Here is a 19,440-nt window from a genome sequence, read left to right as displayed (position 1 = left end):
TGAAAGACTAAAGAAAAAATGTTCTATTATCGCAGAGGCAGACCCATTCTGGGCCAGAAACCTTTCTGTCTGCTGTTCACGTGGTAACTTCTTTTCTTTCCTGTATTTCACCACAGCATTTACTCAGATCGAGCAAGGGAAAAATCTGCTGTGATGAAAATAATAAAATAACCTTTAAAGTAAGATAAAGACATGCTCATGTAAAGCAGTATCTTCATTCCTCCAGCAGAAACAATGAAATACATATACAATCTGTATGTTACCTGGTTAGGGAACCTATTCATGCCGCAAACTGAATCTTCCTTCTGTTCTAGAGCTATACTTTTTTCTATTCACAGTGCATGTAGGGAAGCATATACTAAGCCTTTGTATGATAAGGGCCTTAATGGAATAGACACAATCTAAAATGAATATGCAGATAATAGAAATATAATAATATTATAAATCAAACATAACCAGATCCTGTCAGCTCAAGTGGATCAAATGAAAGCAATACTTCGCTCTAATAATTACCTTGGTGAAGCAGCTGAACTCGATACAGAGGTGGGAGTGATGTCAGAAGGCAGGTGTGCAAGCGCATAGCCAACAAATACCGTAAGCCACATTCATCTAAGGTATCTCTTCCTGTCAAATATAAAATACTGACTTTTGAACATGCAGGTAACTACAAGAGGCATATATACTTATATGCAGTGTGTGAGGAATGTATGTTTCTAAACTTGCTGAGAACCTGAACTACAAGTTAGTTATTATGTATGAAATATAAGCAGAGATTTATATTTAAGTGTTTTTCTCTCTTACTGTATCTAATCTGAATAACTGATGCTAGCTTTCAGCTTTGTTATCCCCAAATACCCAAGCACTAAGTTTACCTTTGCTGAGAAGAACAAGAATGTTAATTCAATAATATGTCAGTTACTAACCTGAGTAATTCTTATCTCTGTTCTCATCTAGTTCAGTGCTTGTCGTGGCCACAGTGTCTGCCAAAGCTACAAGGAACATCTGCTCCAGTCGAGTGAGGCCTGGCAGACTTGAGTGCATCAGGTGGCTTGAAAGGACACTAGCATGTTCTCGGCCAAAGTAAGTTGGACCGTACTGTGACAGATTAATAACTTTGGATTTACCCTCCCTCTTTTCAGGCTCGAAATCAATAAAGTCATCAGTTGTAACAGGCTGAATCTGGAATAGATCTGAGTACTGATCCTCTGTTTTTCTCTTAGCATGATCTTCAGAGCCCTGAGGTATTTTAGAAGTTTCTTCGGAAACATAAGTGGCATCTTGATCTGCAGCAAGCAGCGCATACAGTGGCAGTGGGGGAATTGAGTCTATCTCTGTGTAGTCTCGAGTACCATCTTTTCCAGCTGTGATGGTATCCTTTGCAGTACTACCACTTACACTAATGGTGCGAGAAAGATGTCGTTTAGGACCAGTTCCTTCTCCAGCTTCTGTGTCTTTAACTATTGCAACTTCTCCTGCAATACATTTAACTAAATGCGATAGAATGGCTTTGGCTCGGCGAACTTTACCCAAATCCATAAGTTCTAATAACTGGGTTGGATGATACTGGGGTAGAGTAGGTGAAAGAACATGAGCAGCTTCAAAAAGGCCACCATCTTGAATTACAGTTGGAGTGCCAAAAACATCATCCACAATACCTGCCCCATCAATTACACTGGTCTTCTTCGCTATCAAGCTTGTTTTGAGTGGATCTTGTGTTGCTGAGTCTTCAGTAGTAAAAACATCACTTTCTCCATCACCAAACTTGACAGCGTGTTTCCACTGGGCATAAACATGCATTTCACAGTCCATTCCCACTACCAGTATACCATCTCTCACCCAGGACAGAGAAACAGGCAGTGAAGGAGTGCCATCTACAGACGATACCAAATCAATCGATCTAAGCAACACCCACTTTGACTTTATACCTTGTTTTATGCTACCACCTAGTGGTAAAGTAATGACAGCTACTCCTTCTTTGCTGCTGGTTTGATCTGTTACAATTCCCGAGAGTCTTCCGTACATGAAGATGTTGGCACCAACTCCAACTGTCAATATATGTGAACCATCTTCTTTTGATACCCAGTCCAAATGCACCAAATGCTTGATACTGGGCACCAGGTATTTGTCTTTATTCAAAAAAGCATCTGATTTACTGTAAACAAATAAATTACTATCTACACTGACCCTTGAATCCAGTACACTTCCAACCTTAACTAAATCATCCAGATGAATTGTCTGTTCCAAAACCCATTCTGATCCTCCTGTAGACTCACATTCAAGTATACAAACATGCATGGAAAATTCTTTGGAAACAAAACCATTATGCTGTATGGGTTGTTTGTATGCTACTGCAAGACGTCCTGTGTAAGAACAGCTAACAGCAACTGGCCTTCCTACTATGCTCACTGTACTGCTATTGTCTTCTCCTTCATCGTTCATTAAAGGCCATTTTCTCCAATGATATGTTTCCCTTTCTTCATTTTTGCTGTTTAGGTCTGTCTCTACAGTACATCTCCAGAACCGCACTCTGTTGTCTGAACATGATGTTACTATCAAATAAGGTGCAAGGCAGACTGGATATATTGATGAAGAACTCAGGTGACCTGAAGTTAGAACAAACATACTTACTTTTAGTAATATGAAGTAGAATGCCGATACGAATAAGGCAGACACAACACTGTCTAACTACTGATAGGGAACTTTACAACCTGGTATTATTTTTCTGATTTGGAGTTGGGTAAGGGCAAATGTATTAAGACTGATAAGTCTTACAGCTTGAACATTACACATCATCTGCGGTTCTGGTCACTATTCAAAGACGATAAGCTGGAACTGAACTAACTCAGAGAATGATTGTTAGACTAATGAGAGGAATACAAAGCCTTAATCAGATGAGATTAAGGAAGTTAAGATTAGGTTCATGTAGCCTACCAAAATGAACCTAAGGGGGGGGGGGGGAGGGGAGGGGGAGAGAGACAAGAGACACAGAAAGACAGACAAACAGAAGAAAGGGGTAAGTGCATCAGGTAAAAAACAACACTATATACCCAATGCATTAATGCTGGCAGATGAACAAGCAGGTATAAATTGTTCATTAATAAATTAAGACTATAAGTTAACTTTCCAACTATAAGAGCAGAAATTTTCAGAACAGCTTTCCTGTGGGGACTTCATACATTTATGAAAGGGTAACATGACAAGGACACGATTTGAGAGAGCCTTTTTAGTCCCATGTTCCCTGGATCAGTAAATCAGAATGTGATAGGCTGAGGAGATCTATATATCTATCTACAATCCTATAAACTAGGAGGTAAATTAGTAGACCAACTGGATAGAAAAAAAATGTTAAATCTACCTGCTGAAGGAGTTGCTCTTATTACTTCTACACCAACAGGAAGATCCAGAGGTTGGCTATACACAAGTCTGGAGCTCAGAATGAGTTTACTAGCAGTCTGAAGATTAGCAATTGATGAAGATCGTGGAATGGGACTTATCCCAGGTGATATATCTGGAGAAGAATCGACAGTCTTTTGCTCAGGTACACTAAGCTTATTCTCTGATGAAGTACCTTCAGTTGGTTTTGCTATATAAAAAAAAAAATTGCCAATAGTGTTAAAAAAATTGTTTAAGTAAGGACAAAGCATGAATATTCTATAATCAGGTTTATTTTTCTTAGCAGTGCTTAAGTTACACAGAAAATAATTATATGATGTGTGCAGGCTACGTGGGTTTTATTGCATGCTATGACTGACTGTTTTAAGATACCCATAACATTCTGAAATGCTGATAATTTAAAATAAAGAATCCAGTGCTCAAGTACATTACTCACCCTATCGACAAATGTTTATATTGCGATTGGTATAGAATGCAACCAATGTTTGTAAGGAATCTTACTGCTTCTATTGCATGATAAATTATTCCAAAGACTCCTGACTTTGAGGCTTCTGCTTGACAAAGGTGACACAATTTGTTTTAAGATAAACCATGAAGCTTTAAGTTTTCTTTCATATTATTTAAAATAAATGTCTGTCTCTAAGAAAATTACAGTCACTCACCTAAACAGGCTTGCACAGATTTGAGATGAAGATGCCACATCTGAAGAACAGAGCAGCCATTACTATCTTTTTCAATTACTACTAGGTAGAACTTCTCTGAGAAAGGTGGTGGACGATATCCTGTAATTTAAACATATTATCACTATCATGAAGTTTTCATTCAACATAAATAATTTTCAGTAACAGAAGACTCAAAAAATTATTGATACTAAAAAATGGGTTTCCTCTTTGAAAGAAGTTGCTTGATGATAAAATAAATTATTCAAAGAGTACTATTAATAACATAGAATCATAGAATATCTCAAGTTGGAAGGGACCCATAAGGATCATTGAGTCCAACTCCCTGCTCCTTGCAGGACCAGCTAAAACTAAACCATATGACTAAGAGCATTGTCCAGATGCTCCTTGAACTCTGACAGGCTTGGTGCTGTGACCACTTCCTTGGGGAGCATGTTCCAGTGACTGACCACCCGCCCAGCGAAGAACCTTTTCCTAATGTCCAGTCTGAACTTCCCCTGATGCAGCTTCATTCCATTCCCTCATGTCCTATCACTGGTCACCAGAGAGAAGAGAAGAGTCAGCACCTTCCCCTCAGCTGCCCCCCTTGAGGAAGTTGTAGACTGTGATGAGGTCACCCCTCAGCCTTCTCTTCTCCATACTGAACAAACCAAGTGACCTCAGCTGCTCTTTGTAAGTCTTGCCCTCGAGGCCCTTCACCATCTTGGTCGCCCTCCTCTGGACACACCCTAATAGTCTGATGTCCTTCTTATTCTGAGGTGCCCAAAACTGCACACAGTACTCGAGGTGGGGCCAACACGAGTGCAGTGTAGAGTGGGACAGTCACTTCCCTTGACCGTCTAGCTATGCTGTGCTTGATGACCCCAGGCCATGGTTAGCCCTTTTGGCTGCCAGGGCACACTGTTGACTCATATTCAACTTGCCATCAACCCAAACCCTCAGATCTCTTTCTGCTGGGCTGCTCTCCAGCCTTTCATCCCCCAATTTGTAAGTATGACCAGGATTACCCCATCCCAGGGGGAAAATCTGGCACTTGCACTTGTTAAATTTCATTTTTTAACTGACATTTTGTTTGCTCATGGCTACAGAAGAATTATGAGAATAAAGAGACAGACTGACTTACAGACAACCTGAATATTAGTGGCAAATCTAATTTATTAGATATATTTGCCTTCCCAGTAAGTTTGAACTAGTTTGCTAGATTGTAAAGACCCTTTTCCACCTCTGTGCTTTCTTCCTTTTTCTTTTAAAGTTTTAAGTCTACTACCAAATTCCCCAGTTACTTTCTATTGTATTAACTTGGAAGTCAGATATATTCACCTTATCACCTGGAACTACATATTGATGCAGAAAACACACTTCTGTTCTATTTTGTACACATTTTTATATATAACATACAGCATTTTGAAAAATGGACTTTGTCATATAAGTTGAAATGTTTCACTCTAAGCAAGTTAGAATGCCTTTGTTTAATACCATTACCATGTAAAAAACAACTCATATGAGCAACATGAAACAGCCATTTTACTGAATTCTACAGAGTCTCATTAAAAAGGAAGCTAGCATATGCCGGCTAGATTTCAGTATTCTTTAAGAACATTTTTGGTACCTACTTCATTCGTATTTGTTATTTTTATGCTATACCTTGTGATGGCTGGAAAAATATCTCTGTTTCCTTCCCTTCCACATCTTCCTTATGTGGTTTGTATCCCAAAATGAAGTCTTCTTGAAAGACATGAAGCAATTGTGTGTTTGAGCCACACTGAAATATTAAGCAATAGTTACGCTTCCAGAACAGTATAGCAACATTTTGTACTAATGCAATTATTTCTTTTGTGCAATCTAGCTACCAATGAGGATAGTTTTCTTTTATAATGTTGAAAATTATTTTAATGCATCAGAAAAACTAAATGTTTTCCTCTTATATTGAGAACAGCATATTCTAGAATCTATTGTTTGTACAATTCAAATAATTTCACTAAGATCTACCATGCTAGACAAATTCTGTAATAACACTTTTGCCGCAGTTATTGACAGATGAATTAGTATCTGATAGGTTTTTATTTCTTTAAGTGTTGAATAAATGACAGTGCAAAAACTCTTAGACTTTTATTCCTCTTCAGTGGAAAGACAAGTCTGCAGTGAATTGCTTGGGAAAGCTAAAAAAGGGAATGAATTGCAGATTTTCCTTCTCTCCGATATCTCAACAGCTGTCCTTCCTGACAGCAACAGATTTCTTTGCAGTACCTCCACCTCTCTACAAAGGAGGCCACTGGCAGTGAAATCCTTTCCTGCAGGCAAAGAAAATATGCCCCCCAAAGACAGTGAAGGCAAAGTTTTCATGTTGCAAAATACCCTCTTTTTTCAGAGAAACATGGAAAGAGAGTATTCCCTGTACTCATCTATAAAAATTCTAGAAAAATATTTTGTAAATCTGAACTTAAAATTGAAGCTCCTATGTGATTAATACTTAAAACACATGTCAATATATTGACAAAGAGAAATACTTCTTTATATATGTCAAAAACATCCAGATGTCTAACTAAGAAATGGTAAAACACACTGTTTTCATAGGCTGCTTCCTAACAGAAAACAGCACTAGAACATGTATGATCAAAATAACTAAGTAAGAACAAGGTGTAATAATACTACCTCCTCATTATTTGACATGTATAGCTGTATTAGTTAACAGATAAAAATTTGTCTTACAAGACATCCAGATGTCTAACTAAGAAATGGTAAAACACACTGTTTTCATAGGCTGCTTCCTAACAGAAAACAGCACTAGAACATGTATGATCAAAATAACTAAGTAAGAACAAGGTGTAATAATACTACCTCCTCATTATTTGACATGTATAGCTGTATTAGTTAACAGATAAAAATTTGTCTTACAAGACAGACAAAAAAATTGAAGTCATACATGGCTATAATTCCTACATTTTGGAATAGTTAGGTCTAGTTTTTAGGTTTGGGTTTTTTTAACGTTGGTTCATCTTTTTGTTTGTTTGGGTTTGGGGGTGAATGTTATTTTTTTTCCTTTAAATTATGATGGTTCGTAAACCAGTCTTAAGTTTTGTTTTAATCCAGATTTATGCTTAGAAAATAGGTACACTCTAATAACAGGCTTTGAGCTTCTAGCAGCTAAAAGAAAGTTGTCTGACTAAAATGTTCAAGGTATCTCAACATTCACAAAAATTCAAGGCAGTCATTACCACCATAGAGAAATGTAATCTCTTTTATCTCTTTTACCTCTTTTCAACAGATTAGGTTAATTAACAAAGCTATTAAACACCTTTATGTGATACCCGTAAAGAGTTAACCATTTATTTACTTTGTTAGTTATTGCATCGAGTTCAATAATGCATCCTGGTCGAGCAGTAGATTGTTGGCTCACAATGTTAAACACTTCCCCAATAAGTTTCTGAAACAGAGCAAAATGAGAAGATATTGTATATTTTTCCTTCAGACAGAAGGAAATTGCAGTAATTTACAATAAACTGATGCTTTAACTTTCCTTGTTGGCATAAACCATAACAGACTTCTTCCTGTTGTAATTTTGGCATTTATGAATAATGTGTTTATCAAGACATTTGCACTGTTATGAGTCTGCAGCTATTCATGGGGATAGCACACCAGTTTTTATGGAAACTAAAATATTGTTTATTTAAAGATTTATCCTTTCATAACATAACTTAGTATCTGTGCCATGAGAAACTCAAATATACTGCTTCACTTCTGTTTAAAGCTTCAGGTTTTGTCATAACGCATAAACAAATAAATCAGTACAGCTTATATATAAACTGAATGCTGTATTGATTTTTGCTGGAATGCTCACAATCAGTGCTTCTAGAACAGATTCCTTAGACTGATCTGAATACTGACAGGCTCTATCTTGCAGGATAGCTTATAAAATAACAGAATAATGGAAAAAAAGGAAAGATGTGCTTCTTTATACAGTAACAGTGCAAGGTCAGGCTTTACTTTGCTTAAAGTCACAGAAATGAAAGATAAAAAAGGATGGAAAAATTGCTTATTACAGAAAAAATAAAAGCTAATATTACCCTTAGCAATAACTTGCCCTGATTCCCTCCTATCCCACTATCTCTGCCCTTCCTAATATATAGATGTAACTTAGGTGGATACACCTAAGTCTTGATCTTCTGTCTTCACCTTCCTGCTTGCTCTTGACTCCCCTCTTTTGAGAAGACAAAGAAAGAAATCCTATTTTTCCTTTCCCCACCTGCTACAGGTTGGAGAAACTTGTCAGGGAAATTTTGTTTCAGTCCAGACACTTTTAGTAGTAATAGCTGCATTTCTGTCTGCTAATGTTTACAGACAGCTGCAAAACATGTAATTATGCAAGGTATAATGCATAAGATCTATACACAGAATGGCACAAAAATTATACAGAACTAAGTGAAGGCAAACCACTGGGGGGGGGGAAGTTACCTTAATTAGTTTTATTTTAATAGTTTCAAACCATTGCTACATAAAACTTACAGATGATTCAGGGTCAGATAATTCATCTAGAAGTTTTCGTGCATCTACAACAGCTTGATAGAGTCTCAGGTTTTTGCCATCAGATGCAACAAAGCAAGCACTAGCAGAGTTGCAGTACGTACCTGATAGAAAACACAAAAATTTCATAGTTAAAGAAAAAAAATGGCAGTCAAATAGCATCAGGTAGGCTATTACAATCCACTTCACAATATCTGAATATGTTTCTAACATAATTTCCATAAAGTACTGAAGCAAAAAACCTAAGCAAATGTGTGCATTAAAACACCATTATTTGAACTTTGAAATAACTCCCTTTCTGCTTGTTTATGTAACTGAAACTTCTCATAAAAGTTGAACAATCTAAGCAGAATTCATATATGTTTACAAACGTTGTTCACACATGCAAAAACCAGCACGTAGTACACCTAAGGGAACACTGCCATTCCTTAAAATGGTTATGTTCTCTTCACTGTCACTTCTAAGGAGGTGCTCGGAAGGGCTAACTCTAGCTTCCCTAAATTGTCAGAGATTATTTAGAGTAGGACTCTAAGCTAAACTGTTCAGAAAAGCTGTATTAGCTATAGGTCTCTAGGCTCTTTGGATAAAATTAACCTCTATGAATATTCCCTTCTACCCTCCAGTTAAAAGTGCAGATATAGAAGTGGAGGGAGAAATATATCTGCAATAGTGAGTAATATATGAAAAACTGTAACAAAGTGTCTTTTTTGCTGCTCCACAGTATATAGAACAGGCTTGACACAAGGTTTTCTATTCTGATATATGTTTTTGTCTTACATTATAAGAGGGAAGCAGCTAGTTATTTGTGTTTAGAAGACTTTGTGGGATTCAGATAGCACAGAATGTTACTACGTGAGCAGAGAAAATGGATTTATTTTAAATCAAATATATGTTATGCATCTATTAAGCATGTTTAGGATTTTTGAGGTTGTACAACATCTTTGACACTCATTTAATCATTGCAAAGGTCAGACTGGCCTTAGCATAATAAAATAACCTGGCATTATTAGTATAAAATTTAATGTTACATCCACAGCACAAATGACATTTTCAGTACTGTATACAAAGATGACTACTAGAACAGCATCTTTATGATAATTCGAAAATAAGTATTTGAGTGACTGAATAGAGTAACATTTGTAGAGACAATTTTCCTAACTGCAATAGAAAGCCCTAAAATTAAATACAAAAATTGAAGAATTGTTCTAGGGCATTACACATCAGATGTTGTACTGCCTGACCTCTGAAAAAGTATTGTTTGCAGTTCTGTAAAGTTAATGTAGTCTATTTCTTTAAAAGGAATCTGTGTTCTACCTGGGCTTTTATAAACCACTGACGGCCTGAAGAATTTCGGTATTGTTTCAGGGTCTTCTAAGCAGAGTTCTTAGCCAGCATGTTAAAAGATTTTGATACTGTAAATTTTGGCTTAAAACCTTTCTCAATAATTCAGATGTTCAAGTGGTCCAAATACTAGTTCTGTTCAACCCACTGCCTCCTGCAGCTGTACATGGCCAACAACCTAGATGCCTAAGTCATCAGAACATCTGCATTATTAATACCATGTCAATGCAGAGAGCACTCAGCGAAGCTGCCTAAAGCACTGAGGAAAGGGATCATCTTGTTCTTTGTGAGAGTGATGATTGCTTACTCACACAAAGAAGTTACTGAATGTCAGCTGATCCACAGTAACTACAGATACACTCAGACCAGGTGAAATGTTTTGAAGTAGCTTAGCCTCAAATGAAATAAAAATGCTTAATTTGCATAATACAAGGAAATTGGTGAAAAGTCAATATAAATATACTCTAAATACAATAATAATTTATTTTAACAAATTAATTATATGACTCACAGTGTTAACTCTAAATGGAAACATGCAATGTATACTCACCAAGGCAATAGCTGGGAATAAGTGTTGGAAGCCAGGCTACGTTAGAGAAAGCGGAGGTATGAAGAGAGTTAATTCGAGCCAATTCAGATACTCCTCCAGTGTATGATAAAGGTCCTATAGGGTCTACACGCCACAGAATCAGCTCACTATAGATTGCATTTGGGTCATGGAATGTACGGGTTGCTGCATTTTTAAGTTGCTGCCTAGAAGTACCTTTCACATGTTTAATAGGATCCATTATTCTGTTTATCCTGTCAGAGTCCCAGGAACTGTCTGATTCAGGAGTTAATAGAGCATTATGATGAGATGATGTTAGCAGTAACGGTAAAACAGAATGGCAAGCTAGATCATTGAGATGAAAACGGTGACCACAGTACCTAAATTTATGTGATACAGTTAGCACAGTAGTGAAAGCTGATTTATCAGCAAAAGTAACTGCCCACTGATTTAGAGAGCCATCTATATGTTTGGAAATCATCATGACTACGGGAGAAATTATATTCACATTTGCACTGTCCTGGGCAAAGCTTGGTCCTTTATTTGCTAGAGTCTTATCTGGAAAGTCCATTGTCTTCTGATGTACAGCATTACTATTATCTTTTACAAAGACAGGGCACGCATACATCATAATATTTTTGCTAAGGGAACTAGCATCTCCTGATGGAAATGCAACAGGAATCCTAGAAGAAAATGAAACCTAAAAAAAAGAAAAAAGAATATTAGAATATAACAACCCAGCTTAAGTCTGAGTAAGTGTTAGCTGTTTCACAGGAAGTACTTAAATTCATACTGATGTTCAGATATAAAAGAAAGGACACAATCATTGTTGATTAAGATCATAAATCATAAAACTATTTCAAATATACAATACCTGAACTTGTCGAAAGATGCCTGGTGTATATTCATCTAAATATTTCACATGCCACACCAAAAAGGTACCATCAATAGGATGGATAGTAAAAAGCATATCTGGATTTCTGTTCCATTCAGTTAGGAGCAACTCAATTTTCCGATCTAACAAAACTGTTGGAAGAGGCATGTGTGGGCCTGCTAGTAGACACGTTTTGGGGCTTCCCTCTCTTTCTCCATCTTCATGTTCTGAAGAGCCTGTACCAGTCCCTGTCTCTGATTCTCTGTCTATAGACAAGTCTGCAACAGAAAAGACATGTGCCATTTTATCCATTGCAAATATTTCCCTATCAGTTTCTATTCAAAACAACACAATATTTTTTAATCTGCTAATAGTACTATATGATAAGAACATTCATGCACATTAAGGGTAGAAACATCTTTCTTTGGTCTGTCTGTACAAAAATATGAGGCTCTGGCCTTTGACTATTGCTTCTAACTATGCAATACAAGTAATAATAAATATAACCATAAAAATCCAGATACTTAAGAGTAATGCCCTGCCTAAGATTATTCTGGTCAACTATATAAACCCACACATTTTATATGAATGCTGGTTACAAATTAATGTGGCGGTTTTTTTGTATTTAGAAGGTAATCATTAAATATATGGTGATCATTGATGAAGTAGTATGTATTGCATGTTCAGTAAGAATCACACACTTAACTACTGCATTGGTAACCTAGATTTTAAGAACCTAAGCATTATTAATGTCAAAATGTATCATCAGTTTACTGTTACTAATTGGTTTTACCGGTTTCTGTAGACAGATCTTTACATTCTTACTGGCCAAGTGACCCTCCCATGGCAATGTAAAGTATTTCTGGTAGGATATGTTTTCCATCATTAATTTCAAAATACGTTTTTCCATTCCTTTGTGAACAGCTATAGTTGGGATCATCGGGTGATCTAAGGTTTAAGATGTAAATCTTACCAGTACTTGCAACAGTGCAGTTGCATTAAAATGGAGCTATGTCCAACCCTTCTTAAAGCTGCCATAAATTGGTATGTCATTACTGACAATCAGATTGTAAGGTAAATAGAGAGCAGGTCTTAGCCATAATTTTATAGCTCAGTGGAATGTATTCAAAATGGAAATAAAAAGACAAAAGCTACCTTTCGTTTTCACTGTGTATCACTATTGCATTCCAACAGAGTACATCATTGAATTTTTCATGCCTACAATTACAGCAGCCAAAATGTCAGCTGTAAAGTCTATTTAGATTAGTGACAAAACGTTAGCACTTATAATTCTTGTGCTAAATAATTGCATTAATTATTGCATTAATGTGCTTCAAAATAATTCTTGTGCTACATATCTCAGTATTACTAACCATGGTCTAATTTCATATGTAAACCTCTCTCTTTTTCTTCCATTTCTTCTTCCTCTTCAACCTCAACATCAAAATCTTGTTCTAGTTGTTGTTCAGAAATTTTTCTTAGATGCTGCATAAATACTTCAATAGAGGATGTAAAATTAAATTCTTTATTATTCAACCAGTGAACAACGAAGCCTCCATTTCCTTCATCTATATTAAAAGCTGTTCCAGCCAAGACTGATGGAATATCTGTGGACATTTTTAAACAAATAAAAAAAGCTATATATTAAACTGCTCATCTTTTATATATACATATATATGCACACACACATATACACAGATTTCTTAATTAAGACATTTAACTTATTTTAGGTAGAACATAATTTGTGCCTGTAAGATTAGAAAAGGTAAGATGCAGATCAAGTTTCTACATGCAATTGTAATTAAAAAAAAGATGTTATAACGTCAATAAATTTACATGAAAATTGATTCTTATGTGAATGGTAAATGATACTTAATAGGTCTAATTGCTCAGTTTCATATGTAGCAGCATTGTCATTTCACGTACGGATTTTAGGTAAGGCACATGATTGCTCTTTAATCTTTTCCTTGTTTAAAATATTCTGCATTATTCTATAAAAAGCAGATGGTTTCCTGCCAAAAAATCTGGTACAGCTTTTTTTCATTCACTATATATTCTGTAGGATGCAAATACTCTATTCATCATAAACCATTGCCTCCCCAAACCCAAAAATAAAACACCAGGCAGACTTGAAATTTAGGTTTCTTTTGCTTTCTGATGTGCAAAGATGAATTTAATTGCCTTTTAAAAGTGCTAAAGGTATTCAGAATAAATTCAGCCTCATTTGTCCTACAAAACTCTATGCCAAGTAATAACAGACTTGTGAAGTAACAGTCTTCCTACAAATTCCCTGTATTCAATTAGGCAAAGCAAAGAATGTGCATCTCAGCCCCCTTTATTTTTTTCATTTTGTGCAAATATACTATTACAGTTTAATAAATGGTTGTATTTCACCTGTATTAGGGTTGATGCTTGCTGCTATATGGAAGTGACCAAGTGCATTTGCGTGATGTGAAATATGACGCTGAACTTCATGAGTACCCTGTTGATCTGGCAATACATCTGTGTGGGTAACAAGAACTGAAGATCTCCTTTGTCCTTTTCTCATATTTTTCAAATGGTGAATTGTCTGGTATAGTTATAAAAAATAAATTAAGAAACACTAAAAAACTGTAAGGTAAAAATTCACACATATAAAGCCTAAAGCTTTTAAACTTTCTTCTACTCAAGAAGTAAAGACTAATTTCAAAAGGATTATTTTAAATAGATTTCAACAGAGATTAGTAACACTTATGTACATCAGTTCTGGCCAAAGGCAAAGCTCTTCTAATGGTCTTCTGAAAGTTCCTTTAATATCTATTCCAACAACAACACAAAAATACACACTATTTTGTGTAACATTCATAAACAAGGTTGCAACAATCTAAAAGCAGTAACCTTTGCAATATAATTTTATAATGAATTATTTTTGTGTAACTGAAAATTGCTGAGAGCACAACTGATTCAACAGCCCGAAGCCTACTTGGTTCCATTCTCCCTATTTGTTGATTGTCATGGTATGCAAAAAGTAAAAACTTGGTCTGATTGTAATAGTCTACAAATGAGTGCTGGGGTGGTTGGGTTTTTTTGTTTTGTTTTCTTGTTTTTATATTGATAGGTTTTCTCTTACTGTAAACTTAATAGACTTGATATGACTGCCACTGAAATTTAGAGCCCCATAATACCACCTTTTGGAAATGCAGTTATCAAATCAGATAACTAAAAATTAAATGAGTTCATTTACTGCTTCCACTGTTTTTATAATTACAGACTTTCATACCCAATCAGAATGAAACCATCACTTACTATTCCATATTAAACATTGTCTCTTTCCATCACTATTCGTTAGCTATAGAAAAAGTAGACTGAGATTTAAGAACATGGAGCTTGGGTGCAGAGTTGCAAAGTCTCTGACTTCTTCAGTGTTTAGTAATAGACTTCAAAAACTGATATGAAATAATTCAGAGTATTCTGTTATGCTTATAAGAACTAGATAATACACATTCTTAGAGTTCTACATCCTTTAAATATGTAAGAATCTTGAAATAAAAAACTGACAAAATAAGTATTTTCTTGTACCTCTAGTGCATGTTGTATTTTGTCCTTTTGCTTTCCAGATTGAGATATGGTGCTGCTAATGCTGGAAGTGCTAGTTTCACAGATCTGCTCACCGAGAAGAGTATCTTCTGGTAACAACGTTTCTGCCCACAACCGACAGATGCCATCAAGACATGATGTGAGTAACACATTACAGACCAAACCCCTAGGGATAGACATATCAAGGTTACTACCCAATGTAATTAAATTAGCTATATGGACACAGCAGAAATTAGGGGAGTATACAAGTATTTAGTAGTTATTGTTTCATCCAAATTTCTGCCTCTCCCCTAACTAAAGGTTTTATATCAGTACTGATTTTTGGCATGCTGATAAACCCATAGATTATTGGCAAAAGTGCATGTGAACATTAAATGGTTATTATTTGATAAATGCAACAGTTATTAAAAAACTGCACTTATGAAACTGCCTAAACTATCTGACTTGCTGGACTATGTGAAGAATGCATAAATTTTACTAAATAATGAAAAGTAAAATTCAACAACTACTTAAACACCAGTATAATACAACAAGGCGCAGAAAATAGCTTACTAAATGCTAATCATTTAAACAAATATTTTATTTCTTATGTCATAGCACTATTTGGTGAAGACAAAGTCTTACATCCATGCTTCCTGGGATAACTTGAGAAGGCACTGAAGTTTAGACCATATTTTAGAATGAATCTCACCTGTTAACTTGACTATCACTATTGCACTAGGTAATAGGGAAGCTTATGGAAAGATGTTGATATGTTTTATTTCTTGAAAGTACAAGCAGAGAAATCTAATCATGTTCTTGATGGCCAAACTTTAAGCAGAGTGTTAAAAAATACTTGGTCAAAGGCTTGTTTTTTAAAAAAATAAAACTTTCGAACCTGGGCATGTATTTGCTAATATTACGCCATGAAAATCCTGTCACTGCTCGAGGATGTGCCAAATAAACAAATGAGAAGTGGACAACCCCAGAACATTTTTTCTTTTCTTCATTCTCTTGGGGCAGAAGAGATGACTTCCAACCAGTCATAGGATACCAAACCTTTAAGAGGCAGTCATCCTAGGTAAAGCAATAAAAAACCATGGGGTTAGCTAGCTATAATTAAAAATGTCACAAAAAGAAAGTTCCAAATAATAAGGAAACTGCTGTTCTGGTATCTTTCATGAAAACTTGATCTATGGCCCAGAACTGTTTGCAGTTTTTCAGACAACCCATTTCTGAGACCACTTATTTCATTGATGGTCATCCTGGAATGAGTTACAGGACTGAAGAAATATTCTGCTGGCAACACTCCACTTCCGTAAGGAATTTTTCTTTCAGTCCAGTTGGTCCCCTACTTTCCTCTTGGTTCTCTATGCATTTTCTGTATAGCGCATATGCATGCTTAAATCCCATGTCCATTTCCCTGCAAAGACGGAAGCCAGAAATAGGCTGCCACTCCCACTACAATATTAAGCTCATTAATCGTCAGTTTCTCCACTGAAACAATTCATGCTGTAAGTCCCTGTTGGTTCCCATGCACGGGAAGTGCGAGTTTCATGGAAAGCACTGTACCTACTGAGCATAGGCACACAATAGACGAGCAGATGCATATTACAACCTTCCCCTCCACCAGCACAACCTATGCTACCTTTCTGGTTTGAATGCTTGGGCACCACTGATATAATTAATTGAAACAAAAGTGAAACGCTGACATAGCAATACTACAAATGCTGGTAAGTGAGACTGGAGTATGACTATACTGATGTGAGCCAAGGACAACATTACTAGTATGACAAGAGTACATTGTACACAGCTGGATGCCACATCCCTGGATTTCAGGACTTGCTGCTGGAGTGGAGATACAAAATAAAGTAAATAAATGAATAAATTACAAACCTCAGAGTGTAGATAAAAGATAGTACTTCCTGACAAGCATCAAAAAGTACAGTATCTGACCAGAGATTCTGCAAGAAGGAAGTCTGACAGGCAGCCCTGTTAACAATTATGATCAAAGCTGTGTATCTCATGAAACAACTAATATAGAGCTGTCCTACAAACAGAAAATTACTTCTGGAACCATCTGCCTCATCTACTTAGTCAAATTCTTAGCTATATAAAAGTATATTAATGGAAATAGAAATATGGAATTAAGCAAATATTTTTATAATTTTCTAACCACAATGATTCTAAATATAATATTTATTAAGGTGTTGTAAGTACATTTTTAGTCATAAAACAATGCAGCTCATGATTCAGTTGTCCTCTTTAGTAAGTGTAAGAAAATAAAGGTTCCTAAAATTCATCTCATTGTTCAACAAACATTAAATGCAAGCAATAAATGCTTACCTATCCAGACCTGAAAACCAAAGTGAATCACTCAAATGAGAGGGTAACGTTAAAGAGAATTATTAATTGAAAACTTAGCTTGAATAGCAATTTGACAAAAAACATGCCAAACTGAAATAGATGTTAAGAACTGATAATTGAACACAGAATTCACTAAATAGAAAATATTTTCTAATTTAGCCACTGAGGTGTGCATATTATACCAGTTTAAATGTGTATGTGTTCTACCATAATGATCTAATATTTATCCTCGTTATTTCCAACTGGAGTAGAAAAATATGTTTATGCATATCTGAAAGTTCATCCAAATGTACTTTACCTAAAATACATATATAGAAGTCTGTATCACTGTCACTGTATTTGCAGGTTGATTCTCAATTATTCAGTAAGAGTACACAGCTAAATCCAATTTCTTGTTGTCCAATTGTGTTCTTCAATTGCCAAAATTCACGGAATTACACGAAAATACAGCATTACACATGAGATGATAATTTAACTTAGCTCAGACTACAATAAAGTGTATAGTCCAGGACTATTCTATATTACTTATTTACTTTTATCAAACAAATGCAAAACATTGCAAAGACTTATTTAATTATTCTTTTTTTTGTCCTTACCTTCCCAGCTGTTGCAAAGTATTCACCATCAGGAGACCATGCCATTAAATGTACTGATACTGCAGTCCTAAAGAACATGGGAATAAATTTTTAAGTTGTAAATAAAGTCTATTTATTCTATAGTATTATTCCATATGTATTCAGTTGATTAAGTATTACTGTTCATTATTTAAATGAAATATATTAGTATTTTATAGTTGTTGCTTTAAGGATACTTTAGAAATAGCAGAAGCCTAAAAAGTATTTGCTACAATGAAACAAAATATTTAGTATTTTCACAGTTTTACCAAAAATCAGCCCATAAAATAAATTGTTTTAAGTACAACAAGCCTAGGCTAGATCCGACGAGATCACAGAAGTGAAGTTTGTCCCACCTGCTCCTCTACTCCCAGTGAAGCCAAGACAAATAGTAGGAAGAAACGAAAGTGAAGATCTTTTAGATAATTTGTGGTACTATTTGTCTGTGACTACATCTTATGGGTCAGCTGTCTGAAAGAGGAAAGCAGCCCACGCAGTGCTTTGTGGGCACAAAATCTAAAATGGCTTCAAAAAAGTCAAGAGAAAACAGGTTCATAGGCAGCTGCTTCCCAAGTCTGCATATATATGGAAATGGCTGATCATGAAGCACTTCTGTAACATGGATCTCAAACAGAACTGGGTAGAAAGAGTTTCAGAACCCTCTTCCTAAGATTCAGGAAGCAGCTCTCATCTTTATCAGTGTAGCATATCTGCCTGCAACTGCTCCTCTGTTCAGCCTCATCCAATATCTCAGCATTACTTTCAAAGATGAGAAAACAGGGGCATTTTTGATACATTGCCAGTGCTACAGTTTGGGTAAGCTTTTGACTAGGTTATCTGGTGATAGGTCACTTGAAAAAGTCAGAAATTTTTATTTGGAGTAACTTACATTGTTTGAATTTTATGCTATTTTAAGCTGATTTAAAAGCACATTTTAAAATACAGTTTTGGAGAGAATATAGCTTTGATATATGAGGTGGCATTGCAATTTGTCTTAAAATAAAAATTATCTCACTCACTTGCACTGCCAGACACATTTCCAGTCATTTAGAACTGGGAGAACTTTATCATCTTTGATCTGATTGTCAGGATCAGCATCTTCGTCTTCTTCTAGAATGCTACTAGATGGAGGGGCCCACAATTGCAAAAAGTCAGTTGCTGTCAGCAGCCTGTTACCTGAAAGTGAGTAATATCAAAGCTGTGAAACCAAGATGATGCATGCATATTGAAAGATTAAGACTGTCATCATATTTTGTTGAGAAATATTCAAAACAGGTTGAAAACTCAATTTTATAAAGTCCATTTTAAATATGATAGGGTATTCAATCATATTATACAGCTGGTTTTATTAAAACATTTTGAATTTATAATACCTTTTAAGAAAGAACATCAAGGTTTTTTTCATTACTTCAAATGATAAATCATACTTAATAAAGAATGTTGCAGATGCTAAATAGCCATTCACATCTCAAATAAATACACATTGTTAGACATCTTATAAATATCTGTGTTCAGGTACATTGCTGACCTTAATAGTGATAAAATTCT

General features: G+C 35.5%; 1 protein-coding gene across 7 annotated transcripts in view; it reads right to left on the bottom strand.

The window, feature by feature from the left end:
* Positions 1 to 19,440, bottom strand: part of DMXL2 (Dmx like 2) — an 80,778-nt gene that overhangs the window by 49,190 nt on the left and 12,148 nt on the right. For 5 of the 7 annotated variants that reach the window (XR_012043693.1, XR_012043692.1, XM_072869193.1 and 2 more), the window contains exons 5-19: positions 18,912 to 19,068; positions 17,875 to 17,941; positions 15,810 to 15,988; positions 14,915 to 15,098; positions 13,751 to 13,925; positions 12,730 to 12,963; positions 11,357 to 11,634; positions 10,486 to 11,182; positions 8,577 to 8,698; positions 7,408 to 7,497; positions 5,718 to 5,835; positions 4,056 to 4,175; positions 3,356 to 3,583; positions 924 to 2,603; positions 514 to 624 (exon numbers count right to left, since the gene is read on the bottom strand). Coding sequence is in view for 5 of the 7 variants with exons in the window: in XM_072869193.1 (XP_072725294.1) it covers positions 514 to 624; positions 924 to 2,603; positions 3,356 to 3,583; positions 4,056 to 4,175; positions 5,718 to 5,835; positions 7,408 to 7,497; positions 8,577 to 8,698; positions 10,486 to 11,182; positions 11,357 to 11,634; positions 12,730 to 12,963; positions 13,751 to 13,925; positions 14,915 to 15,098; positions 15,810 to 15,988; positions 17,875 to 17,941; positions 18,912 to 19,068 (4,440 nt within the window). In the remaining 2 variants the exon portion in view is untranslated. Of the gene's footprint in view, positions 1 to 513; positions 625 to 923; positions 2,604 to 3,355; positions 3,584 to 4,055; positions 4,176 to 5,717; positions 5,836 to 7,407; positions 7,498 to 8,576; positions 8,699 to 10,485; positions 11,183 to 11,356; positions 11,635 to 12,729; positions 12,964 to 13,750; positions 13,926 to 14,914; positions 15,099 to 15,809; positions 15,989 to 17,874; positions 17,942 to 18,911; positions 19,069 to 19,440 lie in introns of those variants that run through there. The other 2 variants (XM_072869192.1, XM_072869195.1) reach the window with 2 other exon arrangements.

The sequence above is a fragment of the Ciconia boyciana genome, chromosome 8 (genome assembly GCF_034638445.1).
Source record: "Ciconia boyciana chromosome 8, ASM3463844v1, whole genome shotgun sequence".
NCBI lineage: Eukaryota > Metazoa > Chordata > Aves > Ciconiiformes > Ciconiidae > Ciconia > Ciconia boyciana.
This window is presented reverse-complemented; position numbering and strand designations above follow the sequence as displayed.